This window comes from Culex quinquefasciatus, chromosome 2 (assembly GCF_015732765.1).
Source record: "Culex quinquefasciatus strain JHB chromosome 2, VPISU_Cqui_1.0_pri_paternal, whole genome shotgun sequence".
NCBI classification, from domain to species: Eukaryota; Metazoa; Arthropoda; class Insecta; order Diptera; family Culicidae; genus Culex; species Culex quinquefasciatus.
In genome coordinates, this window is record NC_051862.1 from 56,733,354 (window position 1) to 56,752,757 (window position 19,404).

The window sequence follows — 19,404 nt, forward strand, 5'->3', positions numbered from 1 at the left end:
GGCTCCAGTCTCCGCGGCATGGTTGTGTCGCATGCTGTCCCCAGTTGTGCTGTTAGCTCGTCGGCACTCAAGTCTTGGGGACCATCACACCAATGGAGCGCTTCCACGAAGAGACCCTCGTCGAAGTACTGCAGCTTCCATTTCCTTCCGTAGGACCGGCTGCTCCTATCTGGTACAGGGGCTCGTCTCCCGATGCTGTACCGGATCGCTTGGTGATCGCTATGGGTATAGTCCTCACTCACCCTCCAGTTCATGTCGGCCGCCAGTCGCGGGCTACAGAACGTAACGTCGATAATGAACTCACGACCGTCTTTGCGGAAGGTACTGCTGGTTCCGCGATTCGCCAGCCTAACGTCTAGCTTTGCCAGAGCTTCCATTAGGCTATGCCCCTAGCATTGGTGCATCTGCTACCCCACTCGACCGCCCACGCGTTGAAGTCACCTCCGATAACGATCGGGCTTCGTCCGATCAGTTCGTCGGTCAGACAATCCAGCATCTGCTGAAACTGCTCCAAGGTCCATCTTGGGGGAGCATAGCAGCTACAGAAGAAGGTTCCGTTTACTTTGGCGATCACGAATCCTTCAAACGCCCTCGAGACCACTTCCTGTATGGGGTACCGCCCCATCACGTGTATCGCCGCCATTCTTGCTGTATCCGCGGCCCAGTTTCCGTTGTCGTGTGGAACTCGGTACGGTTCTGCAATAATTGCTACGTCACACCCCGTCTCCGCGGTCGACTGCCACAGCAGTTGCTGTGCAGTGTCGCACTGATTGAGGTTCACCTGGGACACCTCCATTACTTTTTGCCCGAGGCCAGCTTCCTGTACACCGGGCAATTAAAGCCACCCGTCGCATGGCTATTGCCATCGCCTTCTTTACAGAGCACGCACTTCGGCTTATTTTTGCAGTCTCTTGCCATGTGGCCTTCTCTACCACATCTTCTGCAACTTTTGGTTCGATCGGGACCGTCGCAATTTCTCGCCTGGTGGCCGAAGCCCATACAGCGGAAACACCTCGTCATCTGCTGGGTCACTCGAGGAACAGGCCTCAGTGGGCACACCGACCACCCTACTTTGACCTTGCCGACTTCCAGCAGCTTAGACGCCGAAGGCGTCGATAGTCGAATCGACGCAATTTGCGTGCCGCTGTAGGCTTTCCTCAACCGGATTGCCATCGGTGTCGTACGGTCATCCAGAAGAACGATCAGCGCATCTTCCAGCTCTTCCTCCGTCGTGATCTCGTCCAGGTTCTTGCACTCAATCGTTGTCTCTGGCGATAGCGCCCTTACCTTCGACTCGTAGCCTACGGCTTTCTCGACGAGGGACTTAAAAGCTGAGCTCTTGACCGCGGGATCATTCTTCAGCTCAAAAAGCATCGCTCCGGTCTGTGTGCGCCTGGTTTTAACCACGTTCTCGCCAAGCTCCTTGAGTTCCGGATCGGTTCGTACTTTCCGGAGGAGGTCTGCGTACGAAACACCTTCCTTCACCTCGACCACCAAAGCCTCGCCTTTGTTACGCTCCCTGCGAAACTTGGGTTTTGGGTGTCCTCGTTCTGCTTCCCTTTTTTCTTCCGCTTCTTTTTCTTGACCTTCTCCCATTCCTCCTCCTTCCCTGGGTCTGGTTCTGGCTCCTTCGCTGGGTCCGGACTGTCTCCATTCCCCTGTTTCTGCTTCTTTGCGTCCTCCTCCTCTCCAGGCGTTTCCCTGTCCCTTTTTGTGCTTGGGCCGGGCGGCGTTTTCGGTTCTTTCTCCCGTAGCGCTTCCTCCTCGTTCAGCGTTTCTTCGGCTCTTTCAGCTCTGAGCTTCAGTGAATTCCGCGTCACCACCAGCGAGCTGTTTTCGCGCTCTGCGGCATTCATGGCTGCCTTGACTCCATTCACCATCTGCTTGATTCTGGTGTGGACGTTGTTTTTGTCCTTGATGAAATCAAAGAGTTCGTTAACCCTCCTTCTGACCTCCTGCAACGCGGTCCTTCCGAGCAGGACTCCGTCCTGAGGGGTACTGCCGGCGAAGTTCAACAAGGATGACTTGGGAGTCTCCTCTCCAATTACTCCTATCTGCTGACTCGAAGCAGCCGCCTGGTTCAACACTGGGGATCTCAACACCTTCCCGCTTCCACGGAACGCGCTCGCCACTCCGCCTGCTGTGTCGCCGCCGTTTGACTCGCCTCCTGCCATTTCGACGTTTGCGTCCTCTTCTACCTCCGTGTTTTCCGATGCTTGGGGCGCATCAGGACCCTTTGTTGGTTTGTTTCACTTGTCTTCATTTTGAATCCCACGAGTCGCTAGGAAATACGGTCCGCTGCGCCAGTGCCCTGCCGTGACGCAGTAAGGGCAAATTACGTGTGGGGTTCGCCCTGTGCCCCACAGGCTCCGTTATCGACTGGGAATTTGTTGAACCCCCCCAGCCATGCATCCCTCGACACGGGTCGCGTCACATCTTGGATTCGGGGTTTGGTGAGGTTTTGGGCTAAAACACTTATAGCGGCGTTCGATCGCTTGACAGAGGTGTTTACGGACCCATGTGGTTTTTTCGAAGAAATTAAACAGAGCCCTTGTTCAATTCCGCCACGTCCTAGACATCCTCCCGCTGCTGGTCCGGGGCGATGCAATGAATGTATGCAATCGCCGACAGCTATCCGCCTACTGCAACCCGCCCGGTAGCTGGCAGCTAAGCTCCGCAGGACCCTCACCTGTCCCCACGGTTCACGGTGTGTGTGTGTGTGTGTGTGTGTGTGTGTGTGTGTGTGTGTGTGTGTGTGTGTGTGTGTGTGTGTGTGTGTGTGTGTGTGTGTGTGTGTGTGTGTGTGTGTGTGTGTGTGTGTGTGTGTGTGTGTGTGTGTGTGTGTGTGTGTGTGTGTGTGTGTGTGTGTGTGTGTGTGTGTGTGTGTGTGTGTGTGTGTGTGTGTGTGTGTGTGTGTGTGTGTGTGTGTGTGTGTGTGTGTGTGTGTGTGTGTGTGTGTGTGTGTGTGTGTGTGTGTGTGTGTGTGTGTGTGTGTGTGTGTGTGTGTGTGTGTGTGTGTGTGTGTGTGTGTGTGTGTGTGTGTGTGTGTGTGTGTGTGTGTGTGTGTGTGTGTGTGTGTGTGTGTGTGTGTGTGTGTGTGTGTGTGTGTGTGTGTGTGTGTGTGTGTGTGTGTGTGTGTGTGTGTGTGTGTGTGTGTGTGTGTGTGTGTGTGTGTGTGTGTGTGTGTGTGTGTGTGTGTGTGTGTGTGTGTGTGTGTGTGTGTGTGTGTGTGTGTGTGTGTGTGTGTGTGTGTGTGTGTGTGTGTGTGTGTGTGTGTGTGTGTGTGTGTGTGTGTGTGTGTGTGTGTGTGTGTGTGTGTGTGTGTGTGTGTGTGTGTGTGTGTGTGTGTGTGTGTGTGTGTGTGTGTGTGTGTGTGTGTGTGTGTGTGTGTGTGTGTGTGTGTGTGTGTGTGTGTGTGTGTGTGTGTGTGTGTGTGTGTGTGTGTGTGTGTGTGTGTGTGTGTGTGTGTGTGTGTGTGTGTGTGTGTGTGTGTGAGCAACTTCCTCCCGGTCGATCGGAACATGCGGAGGTATTCTCTATGAAGCGATAAGGCTTCTCAAACAAATTGCATATTGGATGCTGCGGCTGCCAAGCCTCTACAAACCCGAGCAGGGGTAAATAACACGGCAATACCAAATTTTGGTATTACTTGAGCAAATAACAGCGACCAAAATGTGCCCTTGGTTGCCCAGTAATAGATGGTAAAATACCATGAAATCATACCAAAATCTTGTATGTGTAAGGGCACAACAATACCAAACCATGTTATTCCAAGGGTAAAATAATACCTCAAAATAAAACCATTTCAATACCAAGTTGAGGTCTTCTGGATTTTTGAACATTGCTTGAATACCAAAACTTGGTATTGCCATGGTTTTATTTTTAGGTATTCCCGCGCCCTTGGAAAATCATATTTTGGTATTTCTGTGGTCTTTCACATACATGATTTTGGTATGATTTCATGGTATTTTACCATCTATTATTGGGCAACTAAGAGCACATTATGATCGCTGGTATTTGAAGAAGTAATACCAAAATTTGGTATTTTCATACCATTTTTAGTGCAGCAGTTGCAGTTAGTGAAAAAACGGAAATTATTCATATGCAACAGCCAAATCTACTCACCTGATGATTCCATGTTGTTATTAGTGATATTCTTCACCACACCGAATGCACAAATTTGTCATTGATGAACGGCCTGTGCTTGAAGTTCTTGAAGCTTCTGAAAAATAACAAGATTGAAAAATAAGTATTATTAAAATGAAACTGAATTGAAATTCACTAAAATTCATTAATCTGTCGATTGACTCGTTTTTCAAAGTATTTGGTTATCCCGACTTAGAGATATTTCAACGTTTTTGAAAAAAATATTAGTGGTGATATACACTAATTTTTTAAATCATCTTCAACATTTTTGGGTTTCAAGTCATTTTAGCGCAAAATTAATTAACTCGTAAAAATTTTTTGACAAATTTCCCATAGTTTCAGAGGAATTTGATAAAACACTTTAATACCAAAATGTGCCATCCTGACTTAGAAAATTTTCCACAATTTCAAGTCATTTCTATAGGGGGTATATCAAAAATGTTTAAAATCAAGTTTGAAATTTCCGGTTTTGAATGAAAGCATTCGCTTTGAGACATCATTATAGCGCAAAATTAATTATTTTGTCAAAATTGGTCAAAATTTTCCCATAGTTGCAGAGGAATTTGAAAAAATACTGTAACCAAAAGAATACCAAAATGTGGTGTTCGATCATTGACAAATTCTGCAATTTTGCAATATCAAAACAATACCTTAAATTGGTATGATACCACATTTTGCTCTTGCATAATCCTTAAGACAAATTTTAAAGGGTCCAGGAATACCAAAATTTGGTATTGATACCAGAGAAAGGTATTATTACGCATTTCCCTTGTTATTTACCCATGCTCGGGAAGATGTGTCTCCGGCAAAGAAGGGCACCTTCCTGTCGGACTAGAAAAGGCCTTTCAGCCGATGTTGCTTTTTATTCGGTTACTTAGGAGTAGGGTAGAGCTTGTATCATGAACTGGAATTATCAACAATATTTTTTTCGTTTATTTTTTTTTTCTTGCAAATAAGTCACATTATTGGGTTAATCAGTGGTTTTACTATTTTTATCGAGACAATGTTATGGAATTTTTCATTTCTTAGACCCAAAAAACCATTAGTCACCTTACCCTACCATATCGTTCGACCCTATACAATGCACCTTGTGGACACACTTGCTGCTGCAGTCTTCGACCTTATTGTCAGCGTATGACCAGTCAGACCACCGGATGTGCGGTGGGTTTCCTCTTGATATCCTCTGGAATTGAATTGAATTGAATTGTGTGTAGAGATGCTGGAAGACGATGTATTTGTGTTTGAACACACACACATACACCACACACAACCGGCCCACATTGCGTTTGTGGCTGTTGATAGGAAAATTTGCTTATCTTTGGGTGGTTTCATTGGATTCAGGCAAATTTGAAAGCAGCTCTCACAGGGAGTAGCAAGGTCTAAGTATTAACAAAAAAAACAATGCTTGGGAATTGAACCGAGACCTCCTAATTTGCATTTCTACTCTTTACCGCTACGCCAATAGACAATAGAGAAGCAAAACTAAATGTTGTTGACATTCAAAAGTTAAGTCATTTTCACTTGCTAAACTGATAAGCGACGACTGCACTTTTATGACCACTTCGAGCAAAGCTCGCGTCCCTCTACTCTGAATTTGCGAACATTCCAGCTTCCAAAACTAGAAATCTGTTAATTGGCCCTTGTCATAATTTCATCACACTATTCCAACACTTTGGTGAGTTGAGAGCACCTCCACTTTCCCCGGGACCAGACTTTCCCATTAACGAGGAGGGTACGAACAGTGCCATTTTAGATATCGTACAGCGTATTAATATAACAGCCACATTTGTGGTGGCTGTGGGAAATCGACTTCTCAGCGTCATCGTCGTTCAAGAATGAACCATTCCAACCGATTGCGCCGTTATGCCACTTTGGCCAATGATGCTTCCAACTTGACGACCCCCTTACCCACCAGCAATCTCGAGTAGTTCGCGAGAAAATCGTTTTGTACGCTGCCAAGAGAGCTTCGATGGCGTATAGCCCCTCAAAAGAGTGCTTGAAAACTGAAACTGCAATTCTTGCCCTTCTTCGGTTGACCTCTGCCTGGGAGTCCTCTACCTCCAAACACCGTGCATTTCATCAGAAATTTAATAGAACTTCAACCGGTTCCGGCCAGAACCAGAACCTTCAAACGAAGTCCCCGACAAGATTGGCCGACGGAAGCGAAGGTGGCTCTAAGCCTGTTAGAACTAATAACAGCACACACACACACCCCACCGAACGGTACTCGAACAGAATCGCAAATGTCAACTCGATGCGGCCGTTCTGAGGATGGCGCCCGGTCCCAAAGGCTTTGTAGTTTTGATTGGTGCGCGTTGAACGTTGTGCGAGGTGCGGTGTTGAAACTCCTGCTGATGATGTGTTTTGATTACATCTGGTCTCGGCTCTGGTGCTAGTCGGAGGTCCTTGTTAGATTGGACACGTGTAACGGGGAAAGCTAGAATGCAATTTACATGGAACGATTTTGTTTGGTGGAGTTTTGATTACAAAGGTGGAACAAGTTACGTGTTCAATCAAATTCAAGGAAGTAATTGTAAGAGAAATATGTCTTCCCGAGCAGGGTAAACAACACAGGAATAACAAATTTGTGTGGTACTTGGGCAAATAACAGCGACCAAAATGTGCCCTTGGTTGCCCAGTAATAGAATCACCATAAAATCATACCAAAATCTTGTCCGTGGAAGATGTTGTATGTGGTAAATCAATTTTTTTTAATCAGCTTTGAAATTTTCGGTTTTAAATAGACGCATTCGCTTTAAGATATTATTTAAATTTTCCCAAAGTTCATGATAAAATACTGTAATACCAAAATTTACCAATATGTGGTGTCCGATCATTGATAAATTTTACAATTTTGCACTATCAAAACAATACCTTATATTGGTATGATACCAAATATTGCACTTGCATAATCCTTAATTCAAATTCTAAAGGGTTCAGGAATACCATAAACTGGTGCCGTAAACCGAGATGACATTGATAGGATTTCAACTTATTTTTGGAATATTTTACATGTGTTAAGGGTTTTCTATTTTTAAAACATAAACAAGGGTATTCCATACTAGGTCCATGCCAAGGTCATTAATCGATAAAATTTTCGTCGATAATATTATCGTCTGACGCTAACGATAATGATTCAATTCTAAAATCTTTCTAAAGTTGATTAATTCACTCAAATCATCTTAAATTTTCAAAGTTTTAACTATATTTTTTGAAGATGTAATAAGTTTCAAAGTATAAATATGTATTCATAATTGTTCATAAAGTAGGCTTAGTGATTTTTCACGCTCAAAAATAGCAAATTTCACGGGGACCTCAATTTCAAAACACAATGTTAAAATAATTCTGAAAATCTTATGCTAAAAACACAGAAACTACTTTTTATGCTTCATATATAATGAAGCAATAAACTAAAAAAAAATCTTCACTAAATTTGAACGTGAATTTAACAATTTTCTGCGACATTTAGTCCATTCAAAAATTTTTTTTAAGGTTTTCATCTCTCTTTTCAAAAAATTAATTTCAAATCAATAGACAAAAATAATAGAATTTGTAACGAAATGTTAATTTTTATTCAAAATCAGAACAGATAACAAAAAAGGTGGCATTTTTTAACTTTTACGGGAATCATCAAACCAAATAATCAAAGGTCGTTAAAATTAAACTGGATTCAGAAAAAAATGTTTTTAAAATGTATTTTGAAGGATAAAAATATTCTTCATTTTATTTTGAATAAAACAAAGCTGAATTCTTTTAATTTCTTTTGAAATTATACCATTCAAATTAAAAAGTAATAAATGTTTTACCACAGCGTATGAAAATATTACTTAATTTAGTTATTTTCTAAAAAAAACTGAAAAATCCGAACAATTCTTCAAATTCAAAGCTTTTCAATTGAAAACTAATGAAATTTACTTAACAAGTCTTTATGGTTGAAATTTTTACTTTGATCTTATCAGAAAAAAATATAAATATACAAGTAAAAATTAATAAATTTCAAGAATTTCATGAAATCGTCAAAATTTACTAACCCTATATTAATAATTGAAGAAGGGTATGCACTCCCTCAATTCTATAGTAGTCCTTAAGATTATTTTTATTCCTATTTAAAATTGATAAAATATTTTGAGAAAAATCGGTACAGTTTCACACAAACCTAAAATTTCATGGAATTTCGTGGAAGAAGCCAAATGTCGCGGATTTCTCGCTGTCCACGAAATCGTGAAATTTCACTAACCCTAGAACCATGGGTATCAAACGAATTGAAATTTTGTTTGCTTTTTTATTTATTAGTGTTTTTTTTTGTGGAAAATACTAAAATTTTCACAAATTACCGTATTTTTGCGAAAAAACTCAAATTTTAAAAATATGCAATATGGGTATCAAACAAGGCGAAACTTTGTATGCTTTTTTCACCTTATCAGTTTTTTTTAAATACTAAAATTTTCTCAAAACACCGTTTTTCTTCGAAAATATTCAAACTTTCAAAATTTGCAATAAGGGTATCAAACGACGCAAAATTTCGAATGCTTTCAGAAAATACAAAATGTTTCACAAATTACCGTATTTTTCAAAAATAGTCAAATTTTCAAAATTTGCAATATGGGTATCAAACGGTATCAACATCATGAAAATTTGAGTATTTTTCAACAAAAAAAAATACTAAAATTTCTGAAAATCCTAAAAAACTTTAATAAAATGAAAAACTATTACAGATTAAGAAATTTAGAGTACTTTCAAAAAAATAAGGTAATTTGTGAAAATTTTAGTGTTTTCAAAAAAACTCCTTTAGTGAGAAAAAGCAAACAAAATTTTGCTATATTTAATACCCATCATGCAAATTATATTATTTTTTAGTATTTTCGGAAAAATATGGTATTTTGCGAACAATTTTGAGTACGTATTTAACTATGAAACATACTAAGTTTTTTAAAAATTATATTCTGAGTGAATGCATTGAATTACGTCGATTTTAAAAAGATTTAAAAAATGGGTTATCGTTCATTGTCGGCGATGAGACTATCGCCGATAAAATTATTGAAATAACGAAATATTATCGTCTTCATCTCGACGATAACGGTAAAACTATCGTTAACGTTACCGAGCCTCAACATTTTTATCGTTAACAACCTCGGTCCATGCACTGATCATGAAAAAAAATCAATATTGCTATCAAAAATTGTTGCGTTAAAAAATTGTATTTATAATTCCGGGGTGACTTTGATAGTCATAGTTTTTCTTGTTAAAATCAGATTTAAAGTGTAAAAATTTTATTTTTACGTGAAATTTACCATCGCTAAGGTTGCTAATATCGCTTTCAAGAAAAAAATCAATATTCACATTTAGTCAACTTAGTTTATAAGCTTTTTAATAAAACACGTAGAACTTTTAGGTAAATTTGTTAAAAAGTCTTACTTTTTCCTAATGATAAATTTTCCAAAGAATCCAAAAATGCATTCCGTTTTCCGATTCGAAATCACGTTCATTGATAAAATCATGACACTTTGAGAATATTAAAATAATGCTATTCATTAACATTTTCTTAATTAAAGTTAACTAACTAATTAATCTTTTTAAAATTTTATGAAAACTTCTTCTTGAAATACTTTGAACACTTCTCTATCATGGTCAGTATGATTCCATAGCATTCCGTACGTATTTAATATGTACTCTTCAGGTTGCGGAAAAATCTCAAACCTACAAAGCCACCCCGTTTTACTTTATTTATACTAATCTCAATCTTCACAATAATAACTTTGTTTTTTTTTTTTCGTTTTGATTCAATTTCGTGAACACATTTTTCCAAAACGAAACTAGAAAATATAACTTAGAGCTCTGAAAATTAAATTATCTCGTAATCCTCAAAAGAAAAAAAAAACCTAGTGATAGCACATCCTCTTAAAAGACAAAACCATCCACCATAAGCCATTGCTTGGAAAATTGCTGCGAACCATCAGCCTTCTGCCCCCTCGGGTGGCCCCGTGGCAAGCAATTAGCGAGAATTTATTGCCCACTCCAGCAGCAGCAGCAGCCAATCCGGCGGCTTCACGGTGGTGGTGGCGGCGACCCCAAATGGTTAAGGTTAATTCCGCAGGTGCTTCAAGCCGAGGTCCAGGTTCTAAGAATATGAGAAAGCAATCTCCCCGAGCGAGTGTGTGTGTGTGTGTGAGCGCGTTTGTAAGAAGTGATTTATGGCACTTTTGCAACAATGTCCTTGGTGTTGATACCGAGAAATATCCCCACGGCAGCAGCAGCCGGGTGTCACTCCGTGAACAGCTTCAAGTAATAGGCTTCCGGGGAAGATGGCCTTTTCCCCGCGGCACGGCACGGATTCAATTCACTCTACACTAATTTCAAGACACTACCTCCCCGTAAAATGAGAAACCGAGAAACTCCAAATTCCGCGTAATGAGTAGGTCTTTGTGTCGAGGAAAATTCCGTGACTCTGTTGTGGCATAATTACGACGGCTCAGAAATTGGCCAACCAAAACAAAGAAGGGGGGGGGGGTAGAGGTGGGTACGGGAGCCACCGTCTCGTAATACCACAATTGAGAACGAAAATGCTTTTCCCACAGTCGACATAACTGAAAATTAGTGGAATTCTTGACACCGGGAGTGCTTTTATGCTGTCTGTTTATCATCCAGAGCAGTCGCACGAAAAGGGATGGAGGTGGAGAAAACTTTTCTTTGGCTGTGAAGTGACTGGAAAACTGGAAGTCACATTACGCTGACTTTGCGGTTAGGAGCAATATTAATTGTTTGATTTGGTGGCAATTTTGCATTTTATTATTATGTTAATGGGGTGAAATCTTCGTCGTTAAATTTTGAAACATTTCAATTGATAAACCACTTTTTTCAATTCAAATTTAACAAAAAAATATGTTCAAAAACGGTATAACTGATTGAATAATTAAAAACACTTTGTTTACAGTAGTGCGTCCATCCCGGGAATTCCCGAATTCCGGGATGTTTTATGTTTTGTCCCGGGAATCCCGAAATTGAAAAAAAAAACAAATTTTGATCTGGACATTCATATTTAGTTGTGGAAATAGATTAAAAGTTCAATTCTTAGTAAATGATATGGATTTTAAAGCGTTTAAATTTTTATTCGTCATATATTAACATCAATTTGGCTCATTAAGAAAAAAAGTTATTTTTTTTGTTCACGGTTTTCCAGTTTGAAACTCTAAAATCTCGTGTACCTATTCAGTCTGTAGTTCCATAGTGACTTAAAGATAGTTGGTAAAATTTGTTTCACATAAATGATGAAATTCTTAACTTTTCTAAAATTTTACATTCAACAGTATTTTATTTGTTGTCGTTTTCTGTTTTTTTCTGTTTTTTTTGCAGATTTCTTTAAGATTGTTAATTCATACAAAAAATAAATGAAAGAAACGGATTAAAAATTTTGGTTCATTTCAAATCCAAAACACGACAAAGAACAAAAGAACAATTTTCAATTTATTTAAAGCTATCTAAAAACTGCTTTCCTTGTTAAGATTGATGTGTAGATTATCACCAACGAATAGTATTGAGCTAATTCTATGATTTTAAGCTTCAAAAACATAACAAATATAATGAAATCATAGATTTTATGACTGTTTCAAAAAAATTCTCGAGATCCCGGAAATTACCAGGATTAAAAAAATATTTTTCCCGTGTCCCGGAAAATTCAAAACCCGGGAAAATTGGACACCCTAGCATACAGAAACGCTTGATGTCATAAAAAAAATATGTTTGTGTTTGCTGCATTTAAAAAGCGGATAGAGTGGCAATTAATATTTAAAAATATAAACAATTGTTGAACTTCATGCAACAATTCAGCTGCGACAATTTTTAAGGCAAAACATTTAAAAACTGCACTATAAATTCTGTAACATTCTTAATATTTGACGAATCTTTCCGCACTCTTCGGCAAAGGTGTTCCGTGGAACACGAACTATGAGATCGTAAGGTTTTTGAAAAATAAAAAAATCTTTAAGGGGCTTAAAACTGGCAAAAACCAGAACGCTCCGATTTTATGGGTTAAACCCCTTTTAAACTTTTAAATCAACGTATATTCGAACATCTGTATGTTTTGTAGGAACTTTCTTACTGAAGAAGGAAAATATAGTCTCGTGGTAATTTTTACCGATTTTCAATTCAACTTATGTTGCAAAAAAATAATATAAGAAAATAGTGCTGTTGTAATTTTTAAAGCTTTTCAAAATTAACGTAACTTGAACTGTAACACAGATTTTAAGTGTATTGTAGTGGAGTGTCCATCTCTGTTAATATTTTTTTCGAAAAGTTTGAAAATTTTCACAAAATTATTTTATAAATTTTCAAAAGCTATTTTCTGACACTTTTGTCAAAATTAAATTCAGAAAAGGACTCAAATCGAATGGCTATTTTTTGGGTAAAGTCGAAATTAAGTTGGCTATATTATGAAAACGACCACTTTTTCAACATTTTTATTGCAAATTTGATATTACATTCAAAACCAATAAACAAAATTTTTTTTACAAAATTATGCGGTAAAAGGTGTGTCCTTGTTTTTGTATGGCTTGATAGTTTCAGGGTTTGTCCCTCAAAACATCAACATTTCATCGAAAATCAACTTTTAATAGATACGTTAAATATAATGTTTGGCTCTTTTGAATGTTAGCCTTGATTAAAAATAAGAATATTTTTTTCGAAAGCATCGATAAATTTCACCAATTTTTCATAATTTCACATTGAAAATCGTCCATTAGTTGCTGAGATATTGACATTACAAAATGATGGGTTGTTTGGGTGGGACTTAGAATACATCAGATTTCCTGTTTTTAAATCTTTCCATGGCATGGCAACCACAGGTCGTATCAACAGCTTTTCAGTCATATTTTTTTCAAAAAGTGGCCAAACATGGGCACTTATTTTAAAAAATGAATAGCTGCGACTATTTTCAAAATAGTTACCTAATAATGGATATAACTTTTAAACAATAAACTTTATCAAAATTTCACTCTAAAAAATCAGTATTGATTCAAAAATTCATAACTCGGTCAATGATTTTTGCACATTCTGAAATTTCAGTAAAATTGGCATTTGATGTCTCCTGAAACACATCAGAAAATAAAAAAAATATTATAGTGTTTATTTGCAAAACAAGTTTTAGTGACAAAAAATGCAATTAAAAATCACCATAAAAAATTTCACCGTGTATCATTTTTTTAGTGTAATCCTTATCCATACCCACAACTTTGCCGAAGACATCAAATCGATCAAAAAATCCTTCAAAAGTTACAGATTTTTTTATTATCATACATCATTTTTGTATGGACAGCTGCCAAATTTCTAAGAAATATTATTTGGACAAACCAATGATGCAGAATGGGCATACCGAAGGCACCAAAAAAGATTCAGCCGAATTTAAAAAAAAAATCTCAGAGAATCGCTCATTTGAAAAAAGTAGTAAAAATGGCTGATTTTATGTTGTGTTTGCGGAAAATGTTTAATTTATTAAAAATTTTCGTTATTTAAGGGCTTATTCAGCAATTTAATAAAAAATTTAAATAATAAATACTGTGTACATTAATATTTGTGTATTAATGTTAACATAAGATTTAAATCAATTTTTAATCTAAAAAATCTTGATTGTTTTTTTCGAACTCGTTCACCCAAACTACGGTCGCATAATTGTGATGCATGGCGGTATGAAAGTATATCAGAATCTGCATGAAATCTGTCCTCATACATTTTTTGCGATTTTGGGATATGACATTTTTGCCCGTTACCGACAATTATCGACATTACCGACAGCTGTTTGGTTGTATTGCACAAAAAAAATCTTAACAGAACAAGGATTGAACCATCATCTTCTTGATTGTTGATTTGACACGCTACCACCGCGCCATGGAACTGTGAATTGTGAGGGACAGAGCACCAACATATTCTTCTCTCGCCAGCATTATATGTGTTAGTGAGAACCACAGATCACTGACATGTTTACACGCGGGTAAAATGAGCTATGAGCTTGCTGCAAAAACTGTTATAAAATGTAACATTTTCTGCAACAAATCCAATGTTGCAAAATTTGATATATATATTATTGTTTGTTATGTTTTTGTTTGTATTTACTGTTGATTAATTTCCATTACAATTCACAACACATCTTTCTCTCTCTAACCTTGCAGGAGGAAATCCAAGAACGTCCACAAATCACCACGCTCATTTCGTCCCTGGCAAACTACTCGAATACAATCCCCGCCCCGACGGATCCGGACGCGAAACCAGCACCCGCCTCGGCCCGAATGGGTAAGTTAATCAGATTTCCAAAGTGCAAAAAGAAAAAAGACCAAGGGAGGAAAACCCTCTTTTAAACCAATTAACCAGAAAGCTAGCGGGGACGGTGGTGACAGCACTGTAAAAGGAAGAAGCACCCACACTTGCACACGTGGTCACACAGACAACGAAATGAGATGTTCGGTGTATGTGTGCACGCGTGTAAGTGTGAGCCTCCCACCGCGAGTGACCGATAAACAGGAAGAGAGGAAGAAATTAAATCTGCATTTATTAATTTTTTATTCGCGCTCCGTTAATGTTGTCGGCCATTTTTAATTAAGTTGTTTCGATATGCACTTATTTCCTCTCTGACACACCAACACACACACATACAAAAAGCTCTCTGGTTGGTCGGTCAGTCGGTCGCTCTGGGGTGGTTTGTGCTACTGTAGAAAATAACCAATTTAACATTTTATTGTTTCCGGACGGGAAGTTTGACTTTTTCTCTCTCTTTTCTCCTTCTTTTCACACGCTTTTCCGGTGCTCTGGAAAAAAACAACAATTATGAAAAATGCTGGAAACAACCTTTGGGCGAAATAACAACTCAAATAATGAAAACTCATCAACTTTTTCCTGGTTCTGGATGGTGGAAACAAACAAACAACGAAAAAAAAATTAAAACAAAATAACCAACGCATGTGAAAATGGCACCCACACACAAACAGGCACACTCATCGGTGTCTATCTGCCGTGTATGCAGAACATTTTCGGTGTCATTTTATTCATTCGTTTAACCTGGGTAGTCGGAACGGCCGGAGCTATTTATGGGTTTTTAATCGTATTATGTTGTTGTTGCGTGGTATGTTTCGAAAACAAACAAAAAACCCTTCTTTTCTCATTTTTAAATATCATCATTACTTTTCATAACCCTCATCACCCCTTTTATCATCTCTCCACGAAAAACCACATTATCTCCCATCTGGTTAGAACATTAACATGTCATCCTAAATTAAACCACATGAACACACGCTCACAAACATATGTTTCGCACATTATCATGTCAGGAGATTTTTTTCATTGGTTAACTCCCACCTCCCTCAGTGATTATGGGTAAACCGAGTGGATCATGATCATGGGTGCACTGCACACGTGGGACTGTGTGTGTGTATATGTATGAAAGAGTGATTGTATTTGTGGCTATAAATCGAGCTTGTTTTCATAAGCTTGATAATGGAGCAGGATTTACGAGGAGTGTTATTGAATATTTATTGATCATTATGGTGTCATTTGGGCGGCCTCACTGAAATTAAACACTTTTTTCTGCGATAACAGATTATAATTAATCAAAATAATTTGATAAAAATCACAATGTCTTGCGAAATATATTATTTTGTTTATGTTTATCATCCAGTTTACATTGAACATTTACTTACACAAACTATGACCGTTTAGAAAGATGACATGAACGCAAGAATTGCTGCACCAATCTGGAAAAAAAACCTGATTGAGAACAAAAAGGTACAAAGAAAGACCTGAAAGCATAAAGCACGAGATGGATAAAAGCACATCTCAGGTTAGTTTTCGAAAAAAAAAATCCAACCAAGAAAAAATCTTCCGTCAGGAGAAATCGATCCCAGAACCTTCGACTCCGTATGTCGTACCTTAACAGTATTGGCCTCCACGACATGATATAGAATAAAGTCATAACAGTGTCATATTGTGTTCATTAGCAATTTTTTTTTTTTTTTTATGGAACTATCAATTCCAATTCAAGCCAAACTAGAAGCATCAAAATGCCATTAAACTTGAAAAAATTTTTATTTCTGTTTTAAGACTAAATTTAAAATAACTTTTTCTATCTGTTTTAAGTTGAACATTGTTCATAAGACTCCTAAAATCCTTTTTCCGATGCAAACGTTTTTTACTGACAGGTTCAAACACTTTATAATTAATAAAATAATGTTATTTGATACATTTTCTTGAATTATAAGTATTTTTAAATCTCTTATTATTATTTTTTAAGTCAAATCAAAAAATTCAAATTATTCGCTCTACAGCATTGCCTTAGCGTTCTCGATTGCGAGATTCCTACTCGAAACTAGGCGTCCGAAGGTTTGGTTGTTGAGGCAATTGCAAACATCTTTTTTCACCGAAGTTTCCATCCATCCCGGGATTCGAACTGACGACCTTTGGATTGTTAGTTAAACTGCCTACCAGCGACTCCACCGAGACAGGACCCAGGGAGACGACTCTTACACCTGGATTGAGCTAACGACCTAACCCTCTAGGTTAGACCGGGCCAACATTTACTTCCCCATCCGACGGAAAGCGTGGTCAGACAAATCTCGTCTCGAAAAATGCCACCGTGACCGTCTGGGATCGAACCTGCCGACTGGGTGAGAGGCAACCACGCTTACCCCTACACCACGGTCCCGGATGCGTATTTTTTAAGTAACTTTTCCAACGAATTCTCCATAAAACAAGAGTAAACTTTGCTGGAACTTTCAGTTCAAAAGGTACCAAATTTTTATTTTTTTTTTTTAATTTATTTACAATGTTCATGAAAACCCCTTATGTTGTAATTCATTAGATATTATTATTCCAGAGAATTTATCAGATTTTTTTGCACAAATTGTAACTAATCTAAATTGACCAAACATTTAAGTTTTTTTTATTGTTAGCCTGATATTTTATTTTCACTTCAGATAAAATATTTGAAAATCATATACTTTTCTGAGATTTTTCTTCGAACACGAAACAACATACACAGCAAAAAAAAGTTGTAATCAGACTGCGTGTAAAAGGCCTGAGTGTAAAATAATGTTTGCAATATGTTATGCAACTTTATGTAACATAAATTGGTAGCCCATCAGTATGGGAAACCGATGGCCGAGTGGGCTAAGGCGCTAGTCCTTACTGTTGGTGCTGGGTTTGAATCGCGTCGGTTGCAACTTTTTTTTTGTGTTTACAAAAATTGTACATGCAGTGTGTAATTTTAAGTGTCTTTTTTGACGAAGGTGATGATTTTACCATCGTTTTTTTTTTGCTTTGTAATTCGTTTCAAGAAACGCTATGAACCATTAATGAGTTTTCGTGTTTTGTGTTTTTTTATTGCCAAAAAATAGATTATTCTAGAAATGACAATGTATGTGATTTTTAGGCGATTTATGATCTTTCCGAGATAATTATGTATGTTTTAAAAACGCGTTGTCTCTAAAAATATTGTTTTTGCAATTCCGCTGTTAAAATGTCAACTTTTCCTGTCCTTCTGGAGAAACAAAACGGCCTACTTTTACCTGATGAAAATAACAGAATGGAAAATTAATGACATTCAATACCAGTGCTTAAAAGTTCTACTTTTCAGCACTGAAATGGGTGCTGAAAAGTTGATGTTTTCAACACTTGTTTCGAAAAGTAACTTGTTCAATATTTTTTTTAGTTTTGAACGACGAATTTATTTAAGACATGGATGATTGACTTAAAATTTCATTTAAAAAGCATTTTCGGAATTGCAAAAAATGTTATAAGCGACTTGTTGCAAAACATGATTTTTCCAGCACTCGTCGTATTTATCCAACTCGGTAAACCTCGTTCGGTAAATGTACGACTCGTGCTGAAAAAATATCGTTTTGCAACTTGTTGCATAAACTACTATTTTGAACTTTCGAAAGTCGCTCAAAATTCTTTTTTTTTATTGTTTGCTTGAAACTAGAACATTGCAAGATTTCTACAAAAAAAACTACTATAATGGGAGCGTTCTTTTATTACGTAACGCAGTTGGGAAGGAGGGGAGGTTGAAGGCCGTGTTACGCCCCATACAAAAAAATTAAAATGATTATTATGGAAATTTTGTTACGTTTGTAACCTCCTAATTTCCAGCTTAAAATCTGCTTGATTTAAAATATTTTTTCCCTGTCGCATACGAAAAATTACGCAAATTCGAAATAATCTATTGTCAAAAAATATAAGCATTGAATTTCAAGTCAAAATCTCCATATGATTTCAAATTGGCGTTTCGGAAATAGTTGTAAAAACATAAACTAAAATTTTGAAATATTTTTTTTGCAATTCCGTCGTGAAACTACTTATTTTTCATGTCATTCTTGAACGACGAAATAGCCTACTTTTCTATACCAAAAAAAAACAGAATCGAATAGCAACACTTTTCAAAATAAATGCTGAACAGTTCTACTTTTCAGCACTTAATTGGGTGCTGAAAAGTTGAACTTTTAGCACTTGTTTTGAAAAGTAACACTTTTCAACATTTTTTTATTTAAACGATTTATGACAAAATACATGAAAATTTGACATAAAATTTCACTCAGTGTGTGTTTTTTGGAATTGCAAAAAAGTTGTATGGAACTCGTTGCAAAACTTGATTTTTTCAGCACTCTTCGTATTTATCCAACTCGGCGAACCTCGTTGGATAAATGTACGACTCGTGCTGAAAAAATCCTCTTTTTGCAACTTGTTGCATAAACTACTATTAAAGGTTCCAGATTCAGTTCCAGATAATTGATAGGTGAAATTTCAATTGAATATTTCATTGAAAAATATTAAAAGCGATGAGCAAACTGCATACAACGTGAGGAATATTAATAAAAAATAATATTTTGCTTATAAATGCAGTTTGTTATAAAATTTTGTCTTTCATGGAGTACATGTTTGAAAGAAATTATTTTTTTTTTAAGTTCTAAAATTTCGCTTTTGCTGAAAATCAAACGCAATTCTATTTCACTTATTTGACTGATTATACCACTCTGCCCACAATTGATGATTCGGCTATTATGCCAAATCAAGTATTCCGAGAAAAACGCGTTTTTTGTGTTTGTCACCAAATCTTCCGCCGTTTGGTTTTTCGTATCGGAAGCCAAAACTAAAAAATATTTTAGTAAAATTCATGTTTCAGAAGATGCTTTGGAACATCCTCTACCACCTGGAGCAAAATTTTCGATTTTGCCAAAAATGGATAATAGCCGTTTTTTCAATGATGGGCAGTTTAGGTTATTTAGC

At 37.5% G+C, this 19,404-nt stretch overlaps 1 protein-coding gene across 5 annotated transcripts in view; it reads left to right on the forward strand.

Annotated features, from left to right (window-relative positions):
- The window catches only part of LOC6052069 (solute carrier family 12 member 4), a 567,840-nt gene that overhangs the window by 382,075 nt on the left and 166,361 nt on the right, over positions 1–19,404 (forward strand). For all 5 annotated transcript variants that reach the window (XM_038253584.1, XM_038253585.1, XM_038253587.1 and 2 more), the window contains 2 exons: positions 14,304–14,424; positions 15,117–15,250. In XM_038253584.1, the coding sequence (XP_038109512.1) occupies positions 14,304–14,424; positions 15,117–15,250 (255 nt within the window). The remainder of the gene's footprint in view (positions 1–14,303; positions 14,425–15,116; positions 15,251–19,404) is intronic.